The 13,330-nt window shown below is 43.7% G+C and overlaps 3 protein-coding genes across 3 annotated transcripts; all 3 read right to left on the bottom strand.

The window, feature by feature from the left end:
* Positions 1-1,036: 1,036 nt before the first annotated feature.
* On the bottom strand, positions 1,037-4,874 carry LOC128197506 (uncharacterized). The gene is made up of 3 exons (XM_052879560.1): positions 4,768-4,874; positions 2,293-4,481; positions 1,037-2,247 (listed from the first exon to the last, which is right to left on the bottom strand). The coding sequence occupies exons 1-3, from the start codon at positions 4,872-4,874 to the stop codon at positions 1,037-1,039; spliced, it is 3,507 nt and encodes a 1,168-aa protein (XP_052735520.1).
* LOC108341413 (uncharacterized) lies at positions 4,871-8,002 on the bottom strand. The gene has a single exon (XM_017579100.2). It carries the CDS (start codon positions 8,000-8,002, stop codon positions 4,871-4,873), a length of 3,132 nt encoding a protein of 1,043 aa, XP_017434589.2.
* Positions 8,003-9,073: 1,071 nt separating this feature from the next.
* Positions 9,074-10,294, bottom strand: LOC108319355 (uncharacterized). Its single transcript, XM_052879559.1, has one exon. It carries the CDS (start codon positions 10,292-10,294, stop codon positions 9,074-9,076), a length of 1,221 nt encoding a protein of 406 aa, XP_052735519.1.
* Between the last annotated feature and the right edge of the window lie 3,036 nt (positions 10,295-13,330).

The following is a 13,330-nucleotide window of genomic DNA, read 5'->3' as shown; positions in this document are numbered from 1 at the left end:
CCCTAAAGATTTGAAACTTCGGGCATCCTTTTATTTTCATTACTGTCTTTTTCTTTCTTTTCTTCCCCTTTTGGGTCGCTTGCTTCGTTGTCTCTGTTGTGTACTTCTTTGAGACTTTATATATTTTTTTATTTCTTTTTCCTTCTTCTTTTTTTTTTTTTTTCAAAAATCCCCTCCTTGATTTCGGATGCCCTTGATGTACCCTTTAGGTTGACATCGATGTGCTAATGATTCTTGTCAAGGGTGATGAAAACAATTATAATGTATGGCTCAAAGGGGTGCAATTGGATAAACTTCTTTTAACGTTTGGATAAAGAAAAAAAAATGGCCACACGTCACTCTGAATCTTTGCTTACCTTACTTTCTCGCGACTTTAGCCGTGGAATAAAACTCGGTAGTGGTTGACACATCGACTTCATTGTTTTTTCTTTCTCTTCTTTCTTCTTTTTTTTTATATTTTTTTTATCTCCCAATCAACATATCGTTGGGGATGTGTACCATGATGAACACTGCCCTAGTATTGTATTCATGACAATCCTTTGTTTTAATGGGAAACGAAAAGGTTGAGGGTTCAAGTAGTATGAATGCAAATGCTCTAGCCGGAAAAGAACGATGGTTACCCCCGAAACCTTGCATCAGGAGAAGACCCAACTTTGATATTTTCAAAATTTATTTTGCTTTTGCTTTTCGAAAACACTACGCCCTTGACAACCTCATTGACAACGAATTCAACATGTGTCTTTTCTTTTGCTTTTTTTTTTATTTTTATTTTTTTTATTATTATTTTTTTTTACGACACCCACCAGGACCGAGCTAAGCCGACTGAATACCCGTGATGCTTTTATTGACATTCGTTCAATTATTTTCGTTTTCATTCCTCTTTATTTACCTAAACAGCTCAGCGCGACATGCAATAATTTCAGAAAGTTTGAACAAAAATTTAATATGCGGTATTTATTGAATGAAATAACACAGATTACAACAACTTAAAAGGCAATGTTAATATTCGCTAACGGCAACCCCTATCACGGAATCATCATACATAGAACTTTTTGACCGCATCAGAATTAACCGGTAACGGTAATTCCTCCCCATCCATCCTTGTGAGAATTAGTGCCCCACCAGAGAATGCTTTCTTCACCACAAACGGCCCTTCACAGTTTGGGGTCCACTTGCCTCGATGATCTTTTTGGATGGGCAAAATCCTCTTCAACACCAGTTCGCCTTCATGAAACCCTCTTAGGTGCACCCTTTTGTCAAACGCCTTTTTCATTCTCCTTTGATACAACTGTCCATGACACACTGCTGTTAACCTTTTCTCTTCGATAAGGTTGAGTTGGTCGAATCGGGTTTGAACCCACTCAGCTTCCTCTAACTTAGTTTCCATTAACACGCGTAAGGAGGGAATTTCGACCTCAAATGGAAGTACCGCTTCCATCCCATACACTAGCGAGAACGGCGTGGCCCCAGTTGATGTTCGTACTGATGTGCGGTATCCGTGCAAAGCGAAAGGAAGCATTTCGTGCCAGTCCTTGTAGGTGACCACCATCTTCTGCACAATCTTCTTGATGTTCTTGTTAGCAGCCTCTACTGCCCCATTCATCTTTGGACGATAAGGAGAGGAATTATGGTGGTGAATTTTGAATTCCTCACATAACTCCGCCATCATCTGATTGTTCAGGTTGATAGCGTTATCAGTGATGATCTTGTTAGGTAGCCCATACCTACAGATCAACTCCTTCCTTATGAATCTAACCACAACCTTTCTAGTTACGTTGGCATACGAAGCAGCCTCAACCCACTTGGTGAAATAGTCGATTGCGACTAGTATGAAGCGATGTCCATTTGACGCTTTTGGTTCTATAGCTCCGATGACATCTATTCCCCACATCGAAAATGGCCATGGTGCAGACAACACGTTCAGAGCAGTGGGTGGCACATTGATATTATTTGCATATATCTGACATTTCTCACACTTTCTCACGTGTATGCAACAATCGTTTTCCATGGTCAACCAAAAGTAACCAGCTCTTAAGATCTTCCTAGCCATCGAATGTCCATTCATGTGTGTACCAAATGTACCTTCGTGCACTTCTTTCAATATCAACTCGGCTTCCTTTGCATCCACACATCTAAGGAGAACCATGTCATGGTTTCTCTTGTATAAAACATCCCCACTTAAGATGAAACTGCCGGCCAACCTTCTTAGTGCTCTTTTATCGTTTTCAGACGCATCCTCAGGGTATTCTCGGGTTTTAAGATAACGCTTGATATCAAAGTACCAAGGTTTACTGTCTAACTCCTCCTCGATGAAGTGGCAATATGCTGGCTCTGCATGGCTTTTCATTTTGATTCTTGGTAATTCTGCATCTTGATCAACCTCAAACATTAACGACAAGGTAGCCAGTGAGTCTGCTAATTGATTATCTTCTCGCGGTATATGGTTAAATGTGATGGAATCAAAATACTCCATTAATCCCCTGATGTAAGCTTGGTAGGGAATTAATTTTGTATCCCTAGTCTCCCATTCTCCTTTCAATTGATGGATGACCAAAGCTGAATCTCCATACACATCCAGAATTTTCGCCTTAGACTCAATTGCTGCTCGAATACCCATGGCACAGGCTTCATATTCAGCGATGTTATTTGTGCAGCTAAAACACAACCTTGCCGTCATTGGTATATACTGACGCTCCGGGGAGATAAGCACTGCCCCTATTCCATGTCCCATCACATTCGAGGCTCCGTCGAATAACACTGTCCATGCTTTTTCGTTTCGGTCTTCTTTGTTCTCTTCGAATAAAGCCATGATATCCTGATCGGGAAATTCAGGTTGCATTGGTTGATAATCACAAAGGGGTTGATGAGCCAGGTATTCTGCTAGTGCGCTACCCTTGACAGATTTTTGAGTGACATATACGATGTCGTACTCTGACAATAGCATCTGCCATCGAGCTATCCTTCTAGTAAGAGCAGGCTTTTCAAAAATATACTTGATAGGATCCATCTTGGATATCAACCATGTGGAATGACTCAACATGTATTGCCTTAAACGATGAGCGGCCCATGCCAATGCGCAGCAAGTCCGCTCTAACGATGAATATCGTTGTTCGCAGTCTGTGAACTTCTTGCTCAAGTAATATATAACGTGCTCTCTTTTGCCATCCTCATCATGCTGACCCAATACACAACCCATTGACTTGTCCAATACAGTCAAATACAAAATGAGTGGCCTTCCTGGTTCTGGTGGACGTAATACAGGAGGGTCCTGTAAGTATTGTTTGACTCTCTCAAAAGCGGCCTGACAATCCTCATTCCACACCACAGCCTGGTTCTTCCGTAACAACTTGAACAGTGGTTCACAACTAGCAGTTAATTGGGAGATGAATCTAGCAATGTAATTCAATCTACCCAAAAACCCTCGAACTTCTTTTTCCGTTTTAGGCGCAGGCATTTCCATTATCGCTCGCACTTTGTCTGGATCCACCTCTATCCCCCTCTGGCTGACAATAAAGCCCAACAATTTCCCGGATTTCACTCCAAACGTACATTTGGCGGGATTCAGCCTAAGCTTATACTTCCTCAATCTCTCGAATAACTTTCTCAAGTTGAGGACGTGTTCTTCTTCTGATTCGGACTTCGCGATCATGTCGTCCACATAAACTTCAATCTCCTTGTGCATCATATCATGGAAAAGTGCCACCATCGCCCTTTGATATGTTGCCCCAGCATTCTTGAGTCCGAAAGACATCACTTTATAACAGAATGTGCCCCACAATGTAATAAACGTCGTCTTTTCCATATCTTCTGGCGCCATCTTGATCTGGTTATACCCCGAAAAACCATCCATGAACGAAAACAGTGAATACTTGGCTGTATTATCAACTAGGGTGTCGATATGTGGTAATGGGAAATTGTCCTTTGGGCTTGCGCGATTCAAATCTCGATAATCGACACACATCCGAACTTTACCATCCTTCTTAGGCACCGGTACAATGTTTGCTACCCATTCTGGGTATCTCGCCACAACTAGAAACCCTGCATCGAATTGCTTCTGTACCTCCTCCTTGATCTTCAAGGACATTTCCGGTTTCATTCTTCTTAGCTTTTGCTTTACCGGTGGGCATTCCGGCTTGAGTGGGAGCTTGTGTTGTAGAATATCTGTATCGAGGCCTGGCATGTCATTGTAAGACCAAGCAAACACATCCCTGAACTCCCTCAATAAGACACACAATTTTTCTTTCACTTCTGTTTTCATGGCTGTACCGATCTTCACCTCCTTTACCTCATCCTCATTCCCTAAATTGAGTACTTCAACATCTTCCTGGTGAGGTTTCATCTCCTTACACTCTTGTTCCACTAGTCTCAACAGTTCAGGAGGGGGTTCCGGGTCATCATCACAATCATCTTCCGTATTATTGACAGGGCGCCCAAAATCAGGAATATCGACATAATTACTTTCAAAACATTCATTGTCATATCTGCATTATTTGAGTTTATGAAAAGGAAATAAATAAACGGAAAAACGACGAGGAATGCAAAATGATGATAAAACACAAACAAACACACTTTGATTATCGCGCTGAGCATAACAAACTAAAAGCGTCAACCCGTAAGTCATGAATCCTAAAGCCCCGAGTAAAGCTATAGGATTAATTAAAGTTATTACATCTTATTCAAATTAAGCATCACGGGCAAATCCAGCATCTCCTTTCTTCTATCAGCCTTCTCCTATTCTCCTTGGTGGGCTTGTATCCCAGGTCATACCTATTCTTGTTCTCGACGACTTCCAGAGGGAATGCTCGCCCCTGTCCACACTTGCCCAAACCTTTCCCATGCATATAACCTTCTTTTAGCATGACTTTGGCTATCATGATAGAAGCACGCGACAGATGCGGGTTGACCGCGAATGGCTCCACATAGGTGTTTCCCACGATCTCCAGAGATTGGAAAGCTGTCTCAAGAGCTTCCTCGACTGCTTCAATATAACGGGAGGATATGGCCCGCTCACCAGGAAATCCTCCTCTCCTGCCACTATCACCAGCTTATCTCCCATAACATACTTCAACTTTTGATGTACTGTAGAAGGCACAACCCCTACAGAATGGATCCATGGGCGACCCAACAGACAACTATAGGCTGGGAGGATGTCCATGACTTGGAATGTCACTTGAAAGACACACAAACCGACTTGGACTTGTAGTTCTACCTCTCCCATCACTTCCCTCTTACTACCATCAAAGGCTCTCACAATCATAGAACTTGGCTTCATATGCGTTCCGTCACTAGGTAGCTTCTCCAAGGTTGCTTTTGGCATGACGTTCAGGGAGGATCCATTATCCACTAAGACACGTGCTATCACATGATCCAAGCATTTCACAGAGACATGAAGGGCTTTGTTATGACCTCTCCCCTCAACAGGTATCTCTTCATCAGTGAAGGTGAGGTAATTATTAGCAACGATGTTGCCAACAATGCCCTCGAACTTGTTTAGAGAAATACCTTGCTCCACATGAGCCTCACTGAGTATCTTCATCAACAACTTTCGGTGGGAGGCAGAGTGCATGAGTAATTCTAGCAAGGAGATCCGGGCAGGCATGCGGTTCAACTGTTCCACCACTTTGTACTCACTCTGTTGTATGAACTTTAGGAATTCACCAACTTCTTCTTCAGATATTTCCCTCTTCTCCTCTTTGTCGGGGGTCTCCTCGGCCTCCACGTTCTTCCCCCTCAAGAACTCCTTTGCTTTTGCAGCCATTGTTGCTTCCCTATCATTGGTCGTTTCTCCCGCCAATTCTGGTGGTGTAAAGATCCGACCACTTCTGGTCATTCCACCAATGCCTGATATGTTTTCCACAGTCGGATTTGCATATTCTCCCTCATCTAATGCAGTTGCCCCATATCTCCATGGGACGGCTTTCTCGCTCTTAGAAGGGAAAGGAGTTGGCACTCGGATGACAACAAACGGATTTCCTTCAGTTACCAGTGCAGGGGTGGTCCTAGTGAAATGGATCACCAAAGGTTCGGGTAGAGTCACATCAGATTCTCCACCAATTTGTGCAAATACTTCTTCCTCTCTGATCTTGCGGCACACTTGCATCAGATTTCTATCAAGTAAGTCTTGTAGAAAAATCTCGAATTCCATACATTCCTCAATAGAGTGCCCGGACTCCGGATGGAGTGCGCACGCTATACCCAGATCATAATCGCCCTTCACTAGGCCCTTCTTCAACAAAGCTTCAAAGATAAACCTCCTAGAACTTCGGATTTCGCCCACATCTCTTATCAGATCATGGTTTCCAACCTCGACGGCGTTCGTCGAGGAACTCCCGTGCCCGGACAATGGATTAGTATCGACGCTGGGCTGGTCCTCTTGAAACTTTAACCAACCCGAATCTATCAAAGCCTGAACTTTGTATTTGAGAGCCATACATCCTTCGGTCGAGTGGCCAACGCCTCCTGCATGATAACTACACCTGGCATTTGCGTCATAACCCCTAGGGTACGACGGCTGTACAGGCTTCATCGGGCAAATGGCGACCAAACCCTTTTTGACTAGGTTAGGTAACAATTCAGTGTAGGTCATAGGGATTGGGGTGAACCTAACAAATGGATTTCCCCTTGGGTTGTTGTTGTGACCCACATTCAAATTTGGGCCCATGTTTGCGGCCGGTCTTGAAGCTTCGGTTGGGATACGCTGCGGTGGATAATATGCTTGTTGTTGTTGAGGCCTAGCTTGGTGAGCAAACGAGGTGTTAGCAGCATAAGGAGGTGGGTTTAAGTATGGTCGGTAATTAGGATCGGGAGCTCGTCCTCTCCATACAGGCATTACCGACGCAGCATGTACCTCCCCCTCTTTTTTCTTCCCCTGATTGAAGCTGGGCTTTTTGTAGTTTATAGCTGCAGGTGGGCCATATGCTATCTTCCCGTTTTTCAATCCAATTTCTATCCTCTCACCAATGATGATGGTGTCAGCAAAATTGACAGACACATTCCCGACCATATGCTCATAAAATGGCGGCTGGAGTGTGTTTACGAACATCGACACCATCTCCTTATCAAACAACGGCGGCTCAACTTGCGCAGCCAACTCTCTCCATCGTTGAGCGTACTCTTTGAAAGTTTCATTGTCCTTTTTTGTCATATTCTGTAGCTGCAGACGGTCCGGAGCAACATGAGTATTGTATACATATTGTTTCACGAAGGCGTCAGCTAGATCCGCCCAACAACGAATTCGGGATGGCTCCAGGTGGGTGTACCAGTTCAATGCCACCCCAGCCAAACTTTCCTGGAAAACGTGGATGAGTAACTGCTCATCATGAGCATACGCAGCCATCTTTCTGCAGTACATGGTCACATGGCTTTTAGGGCAAGTGTTACCCCTATATTTTTCAAACTCCGGCGCCTTGAACTTAGGCGGGATTTTCAAGCCCGGAACCAAACTCAATCTGGCCGCATCTCCAAACCCGTAGCTCTCAACTCCTTCAACAACTCTCAACCTCGCCTCCAGACTTTCCAACCTACCCGTAGCTCCAACGAGGCTACCGAATCCCCCAACCACCGTGGCGTGCGGTGCAGCTTCGGCTGAAGAATCCTCCCTAGCAACCACATGCGGTACTGGGGTCACCCGAATTCCCTCAGTTGTGTTGGTCTCGTTCAATCCCGAGACCACCATGGGAGCCGACACTAAGACAAGTCCCTGAGTGCCGATTGGTGGTATATTGACGGTCGCGGGAAACGAGAATGAAGCGTGCTCAGCTTCTGAGTACTCTCCTGCAGGAGGAGTGTAACCCGGAGGTAAACCATACAGTAGGAAAGGAACTGATTGGCTCGCAGCGTTGAACATTGGGGGATGAGGGTGAGCATTCCCCTCAACATGCGCAGATGAAGACTCTCCAGTAGTCTTCATGGATTCAAGCGCCGCCAAGATCTGGCCGATCTGGTCCTTCAACTGGCCAACATCCACTTTGAGAGACTCTTGTGACTCCTCCCAGCTTGCCATGGCTTTTGAATTTGCCCGGGTCCGGTAGGGATGTCGTGGAAATCTGGTCGTCGTTTTTCTCACGCGTACTGTTTTATTATTTTAATTAATTAGATGGAAATGAAACATGCTGAACAAAAGAAGAGATGATGCATGCTAGTAATAGGGGGAAATCACAAGATTGTAATGACATCCTTGATGGAAATTAACACAAGCAGATGCTAAACAACATCCCACACCTTTCATTTAAAGGGGAACAAGTTCATTACATTTCTTAAAGGAAACAAATCATAAAGATCTCTAAATACATCCATTCCTAGCCCGAGTGATGAGGGATTTCATCTCGTCTATCAACCGTTTACAGTGATTAATAAAAAGCCCTATTTCCACTGGTAGGCTATAAAAGTGGGTACTCGCTTCAGCTTCCAACACCATTCTGGGGATGTCTTCAATTGCCCCATTTGCCAAAGCAGCCAACTGAGAGAAGCTTTCCTTCCAATGCTTTACGGTCGTTTCCTGCTCGGCGATGTGCTCTTTCATTCGCTTTATCAAGGCCTGATGCCTTTCTTCAAATTCCATCGACCTCCATCGCTCCTCCTTCTCCTCGATGTAATCCTCCATCTGCTTTAACATGGCTCGATACTCCCCTTCAGCCTCTGCCAGCTTCCAGCGCTCCTGATTCAACTCCGCTTGAAATGATGTAGCCATTTCCTTCATTTGATGCCCCGATTCTTGTACTTGGACTTGCGCTTCCCTTAGTCTTTTTAGGGCTTCCCTTTTATCCCTCTTGGCTTCTTCATAGAGTTGTTTCCACTGTCTGCCCTCTTCTAAAGCCACATTCTTCTCATTCACCCTAGTGGATAAATCCTTACTTGCGGCCGCAAGATCCTGTTTTACTCGGAATGTATAATCTCTCTCGGCCTTCTGGCTTTTGACAATGTTTTCATAAGCCCGTGACTTTTCTTCGTTATCATTCCTCATATCCACAAAATCATTGCGAGCCTTCTGTAATTCATTTTCCAACCTAGCATTCCTCACCCTCAATTTCTCCACCTCAGCCTTCAACTGTTTCACCTCTTCACTTTCTAGGTCTTAGGATGTTCCTTCACTCGCCGATTGATCATTGATGGGCTTGAAAGGCAACTTGACATCTCTTACCCTCTCCAGAATCCAGGTATGATAACTAACCCTGCTATCCATCACTCCACTCCTCAGGTCCTTCTCTGCTCGCACCACATTTTCCCAAGCACTTCTGACTTTCCTCAATATTTCAGTACAATGTCCGTCCTCATAGTAGATGAAGAAGGCTGTGAGATAATCTGGTGAAGGCGCCCCCTTCATAGGATATCCGAACTGTCTTTGGACCAAAACAGGGTTGTAGTTAATACAATACCTAGCGCCTATGAGAGGTATGTTAGGGAAGTTGCCACAATGTTGGATAGATGGTTTAGTCTCAAGCCAAGGAAGGCGCCATTTTACGTTTCCTTCCCTCAAACCGGCAAAGAAAAGAGCCCACCCATTACCTCCTTGATGCGACAGATTCTCAGGTGAACTTCTAACATCGATTACCCCCTTAAATACTCGTGCCGTCATCCACGCATATAACGCCGGCAAACAACAAAGAATCCTCTTCCCTTTTCTCTCATGGCAAAAACTCATAGTCCCATACACATCTGCGAGGACTGCTGTTACGGGGTTTTCTGATCTCGTCTTTTTTGCCACGAAGACATCAATAGCAGTGTAATCTACAAAGTCTTCCAGCTTGGGAAACAGGACAATGCCAAACACAGTGAGGGCTAGTACATCTATGAAGGTCTCCCATTCTTCCCTATCGCCCAGGTCGTGCAAATATTGTTCAAGGTATCCTTGTGTCAGCCCCCGCATTTGATGTCTCGTTATCAACCGGTTCTCCAATTCATTGGGCTGTAGTTTCATTATAGCAGCAAGGGTAGAAACAGAGGCATGATGCTCCAAGTGCTGATATGGCTTGGTACCCTCTAATGGCAAGCCCAGAATATGCTCAAATTCTTCTACAGTTGGCGCCAGCTGGAAGTCCTGGAAGGTGAAACATCTCAGTGGAGGATCATAATACTGAGCTAGAGCTGTAATAGCGGGCAACTGTACTTTCACCTCCATTAAACTCAACAAATTCCCATATTTCCTCTCGAAGGCTTCTCTCTGTATGGTCTTGAGTCTTCGGCCTAAATTTATCAACCCGGTCAAATTTCCAACATGTGTCCTTAGGCTAGACTTCTTTCTTAAAATGGCGGAGTTGGTACGCAGTGTAGCATCAGATCTGGTGTCAACATCCATCTCGTGTGAAGTCAAGTGTATACCTGTGATTTCCCCTAAAACCAACATGTTACTAAATGATGCATGAATATGATGCATGATAATAAAACAACACGATGAATCAAATGCATGCATGGCATGAAAATGCAATAACATAATTTTCGAAAGAGAACGAACAACGTGAGGATTACAAGAATACACGTTTCTCCCTTTGTGCCCTAATAAAGGTTCAATGGCTTGGATCCAAGGTCAAGTATATGCGATTCCACAAGGATGGTCCCCTGAACCTAGAGGTCACTGGTCACTAGAGCCATGGCCCCCTTCATAGCATCTCCACAACAGTCGAGTAATCAACTAGATGAGGAGACACAAGTGAAGGGAACAAACTCTAGTTGGAGTTCTCACGATAGCCAGACAGGAAGTACATCCCAGAGTGACACCGCTACACAACTCCTCTAATTCTAAGTTACGCTCAGACCCGGGTATAGGGCCCCACTCATGATATGCACAAAGTGTGTGTGTGAAGGGAGAATGCAATGCATACCCAAACCTTCACCTACAAAACAACCAGAAAAATTCCCAGGCAGATATAAACATGGTTTCTACCCTAGGGTTCAATATTCAACAGTTATTGCAGTTATTCCAAATATCGAGCATAGATAGAGAAAAGGGAAAGAAAAACACAAAGCAAAACCACATCGAATTCGTGCATCTAATTAAATGGCTCGACTCTCTAGCACTCCCTAGTGGAGTCGCCATCTGTCGCAACCGGAATCGCGACGGGACGACAATCCAAAAAAGAAATTTAGGTTTCGAAAAAGAGATTTGGAGTCGCCACCATAGTTTATTCTGGAAAACTACAGAAAAACCACAAAACGATAAAGCACGGTCCACGAAAACCAAAGATTGGGTTCGGGAGTCGGTTACGCGTAGGGAAGGTGTTAGCACCCCACAACGCCTGCCCTAAGGCAGTACCTTTAACTAAATGCACGAATATGATGTGGTTTTCAAAATTTTTAACTATCCCCTAAAATAAAATTCTAAATAAACAAAACATATTTTTTAGTGTTTTGGGCCCGACAAGGATTGACCTTAATCCTACGTATACTCATTCAAAATGAGAAATCAGGGTTACGTAGTTCTTTTTGAAACTGTGTTGGAAATTTTGTTTAGGAAATTGTTTGAGAATTTTGTTTGGAAATGATTTTGGATCTTTGGGAAGTGAACCTGACAAGTACTAGCCTTGCTCCTACATATCTCCACTTTTGATGGAGAATCAAGGATCACGTAGTTCTAGGTAGAAATTGTCTGTTGCCTTGAAATTGTTGATATTTTTAGTTTTTGAAGATTTTACATTTTTTTGATATTTTTATAAAATAAACGGAAAAGGTATTGAGCACAAGGACGATGCGTGCGATCACACGTGTGCTCAACCTTTAAAATATTTTTGTAATTTTATTTAAGAAAGAAGAAAAGGTTTTTAGCACAAGGACGACGCGAGCGGTCACACGTGTGCTTAACCTACGTATTTTTTGTAATTTTATAAAAGAAAGGGAAGAGGTTTTTAGCACGAGGACGATGCGAGCGGTCACACACGTGCCTAACCCTTAAAATATATTTTTTTCGTATTTTTTATAAAAGAAAGGGAAAAGGTTTTTAGCACGAGGACGATGCGTGCCTAACCCTTAAAATATATTTTTTTGTATTTTTTATAAAAGAAAGGGAAAAAGTTTTTAGCACGAGGACGATGCGAGCGATCACACACGTGCCTAACCCTTGAAATATATTTTTTTGTATTTTTTATAAAAGAAAGGGAAAAGGTTTTTAGCACGAGGACGATGCGAGCGATCACACACGTGCCTAACCCTTAAAATATATTTTTGTATTTTTTATGAAGGAAAGAGAAAAGATTTTTAGCACATGGACGATCCGAGCGATCATACATGTGCTTAATCTTTAAAACGTATTTTCATAAATTCCTTTATTTAAATTGTAAATATTGCATTATTAAATATATATTTTAGGAGAAGTAAATATCTAGAATAAATGGATAGAACAAAATAAAATAAATTGAGATAATAAAAATAAATAAAAAATAAAAATAAAAGAAATAAATAAAACAAATGAAATAAGATAGGCAAAATAAATGAAATAAAAAAGCAAATAAGTAAATAAAGCAAATAATGAGGGTCCGAAAAAAAGGGTGTCGAACGGTCCGTCGCAGGCTGCCGTGCAGTCCGTGGAAGTGGCCGAACGGACGTTGGGAAAGGATTCAGAATAACGAGCGCTCATTGGGAAGATGACGAGCGGACGCTGTGAAATGAGGTTGCATGACGAGCGTTCGTCGGGGGAGACGACGAACGTATGTTGAGAATGAGGAGAAATAACGAGCGTTGGGGGAATATGAACGGACGTTGAGAATGAGGAGAAATAACGAGCGTTCGTGGGGGGATTAACGAACGTTCATTGAGAATGAGGAGAAAGAACGAGCGTTCGTTGGGTGGATTAACGAACGTTCGTTGAGAATGAGGAGGAATAACGAGCGTTGGGGGGATTAGTGGATGTTCGTGGAGAATGAGGAGAAAGAACGAGCGTTCGTTGGTTGGATTAACGAACGTTCGTTGAGAATGAGGAGAAAGAACGAGCGTTCGTTGGGTTTATTAACGAACATTCGTTGGGTTTATTAACGAACGTTCGTTGAGAATGAGGAGGAAGAACGGGCGTTCGTTGGGGGGATTAACGAACGTTCGAAAAAGGCTTAAGATTCTCGGTCGCGTGCTTATTTCTGGGCTTGGCCCACCCGGGTGGTTTCTGACCTAGAATCCCCTAGGGGTTTGGCACCTTCTCTTCCATTCCTCACCCACGCAGATCCAACACTCTCCCGTAAGCTCACTCCCCCAACTCACACACTCTCCAGAGACCCAAGGTCTCTTACTCTCTCCGCAGGCTCACCGCCGTCTATGCCAGCGCCGGCCACCGTCGCCTCAACCAGCAAACGCCTTGGCCTCGCCGGCGACAACTCGCGCCACCAGACCCACTGCTTTCTCTCCCTCGCTT

Source organism: Vigna angularis, chromosome 6 (genome assembly GCF_016808095.1).
Source record: "Vigna angularis cultivar LongXiaoDou No.4 chromosome 6, ASM1680809v1, whole genome shotgun sequence".
NCBI classification, from domain to species: Eukaryota; Viridiplantae; Streptophyta; class Magnoliopsida; order Fabales; family Fabaceae; genus Vigna; species Vigna angularis.
The sequence above is the reverse complement of the archived record's forward strand: the minus strand, read 5'-3'. Positions and strand labels throughout refer to the sequence as shown.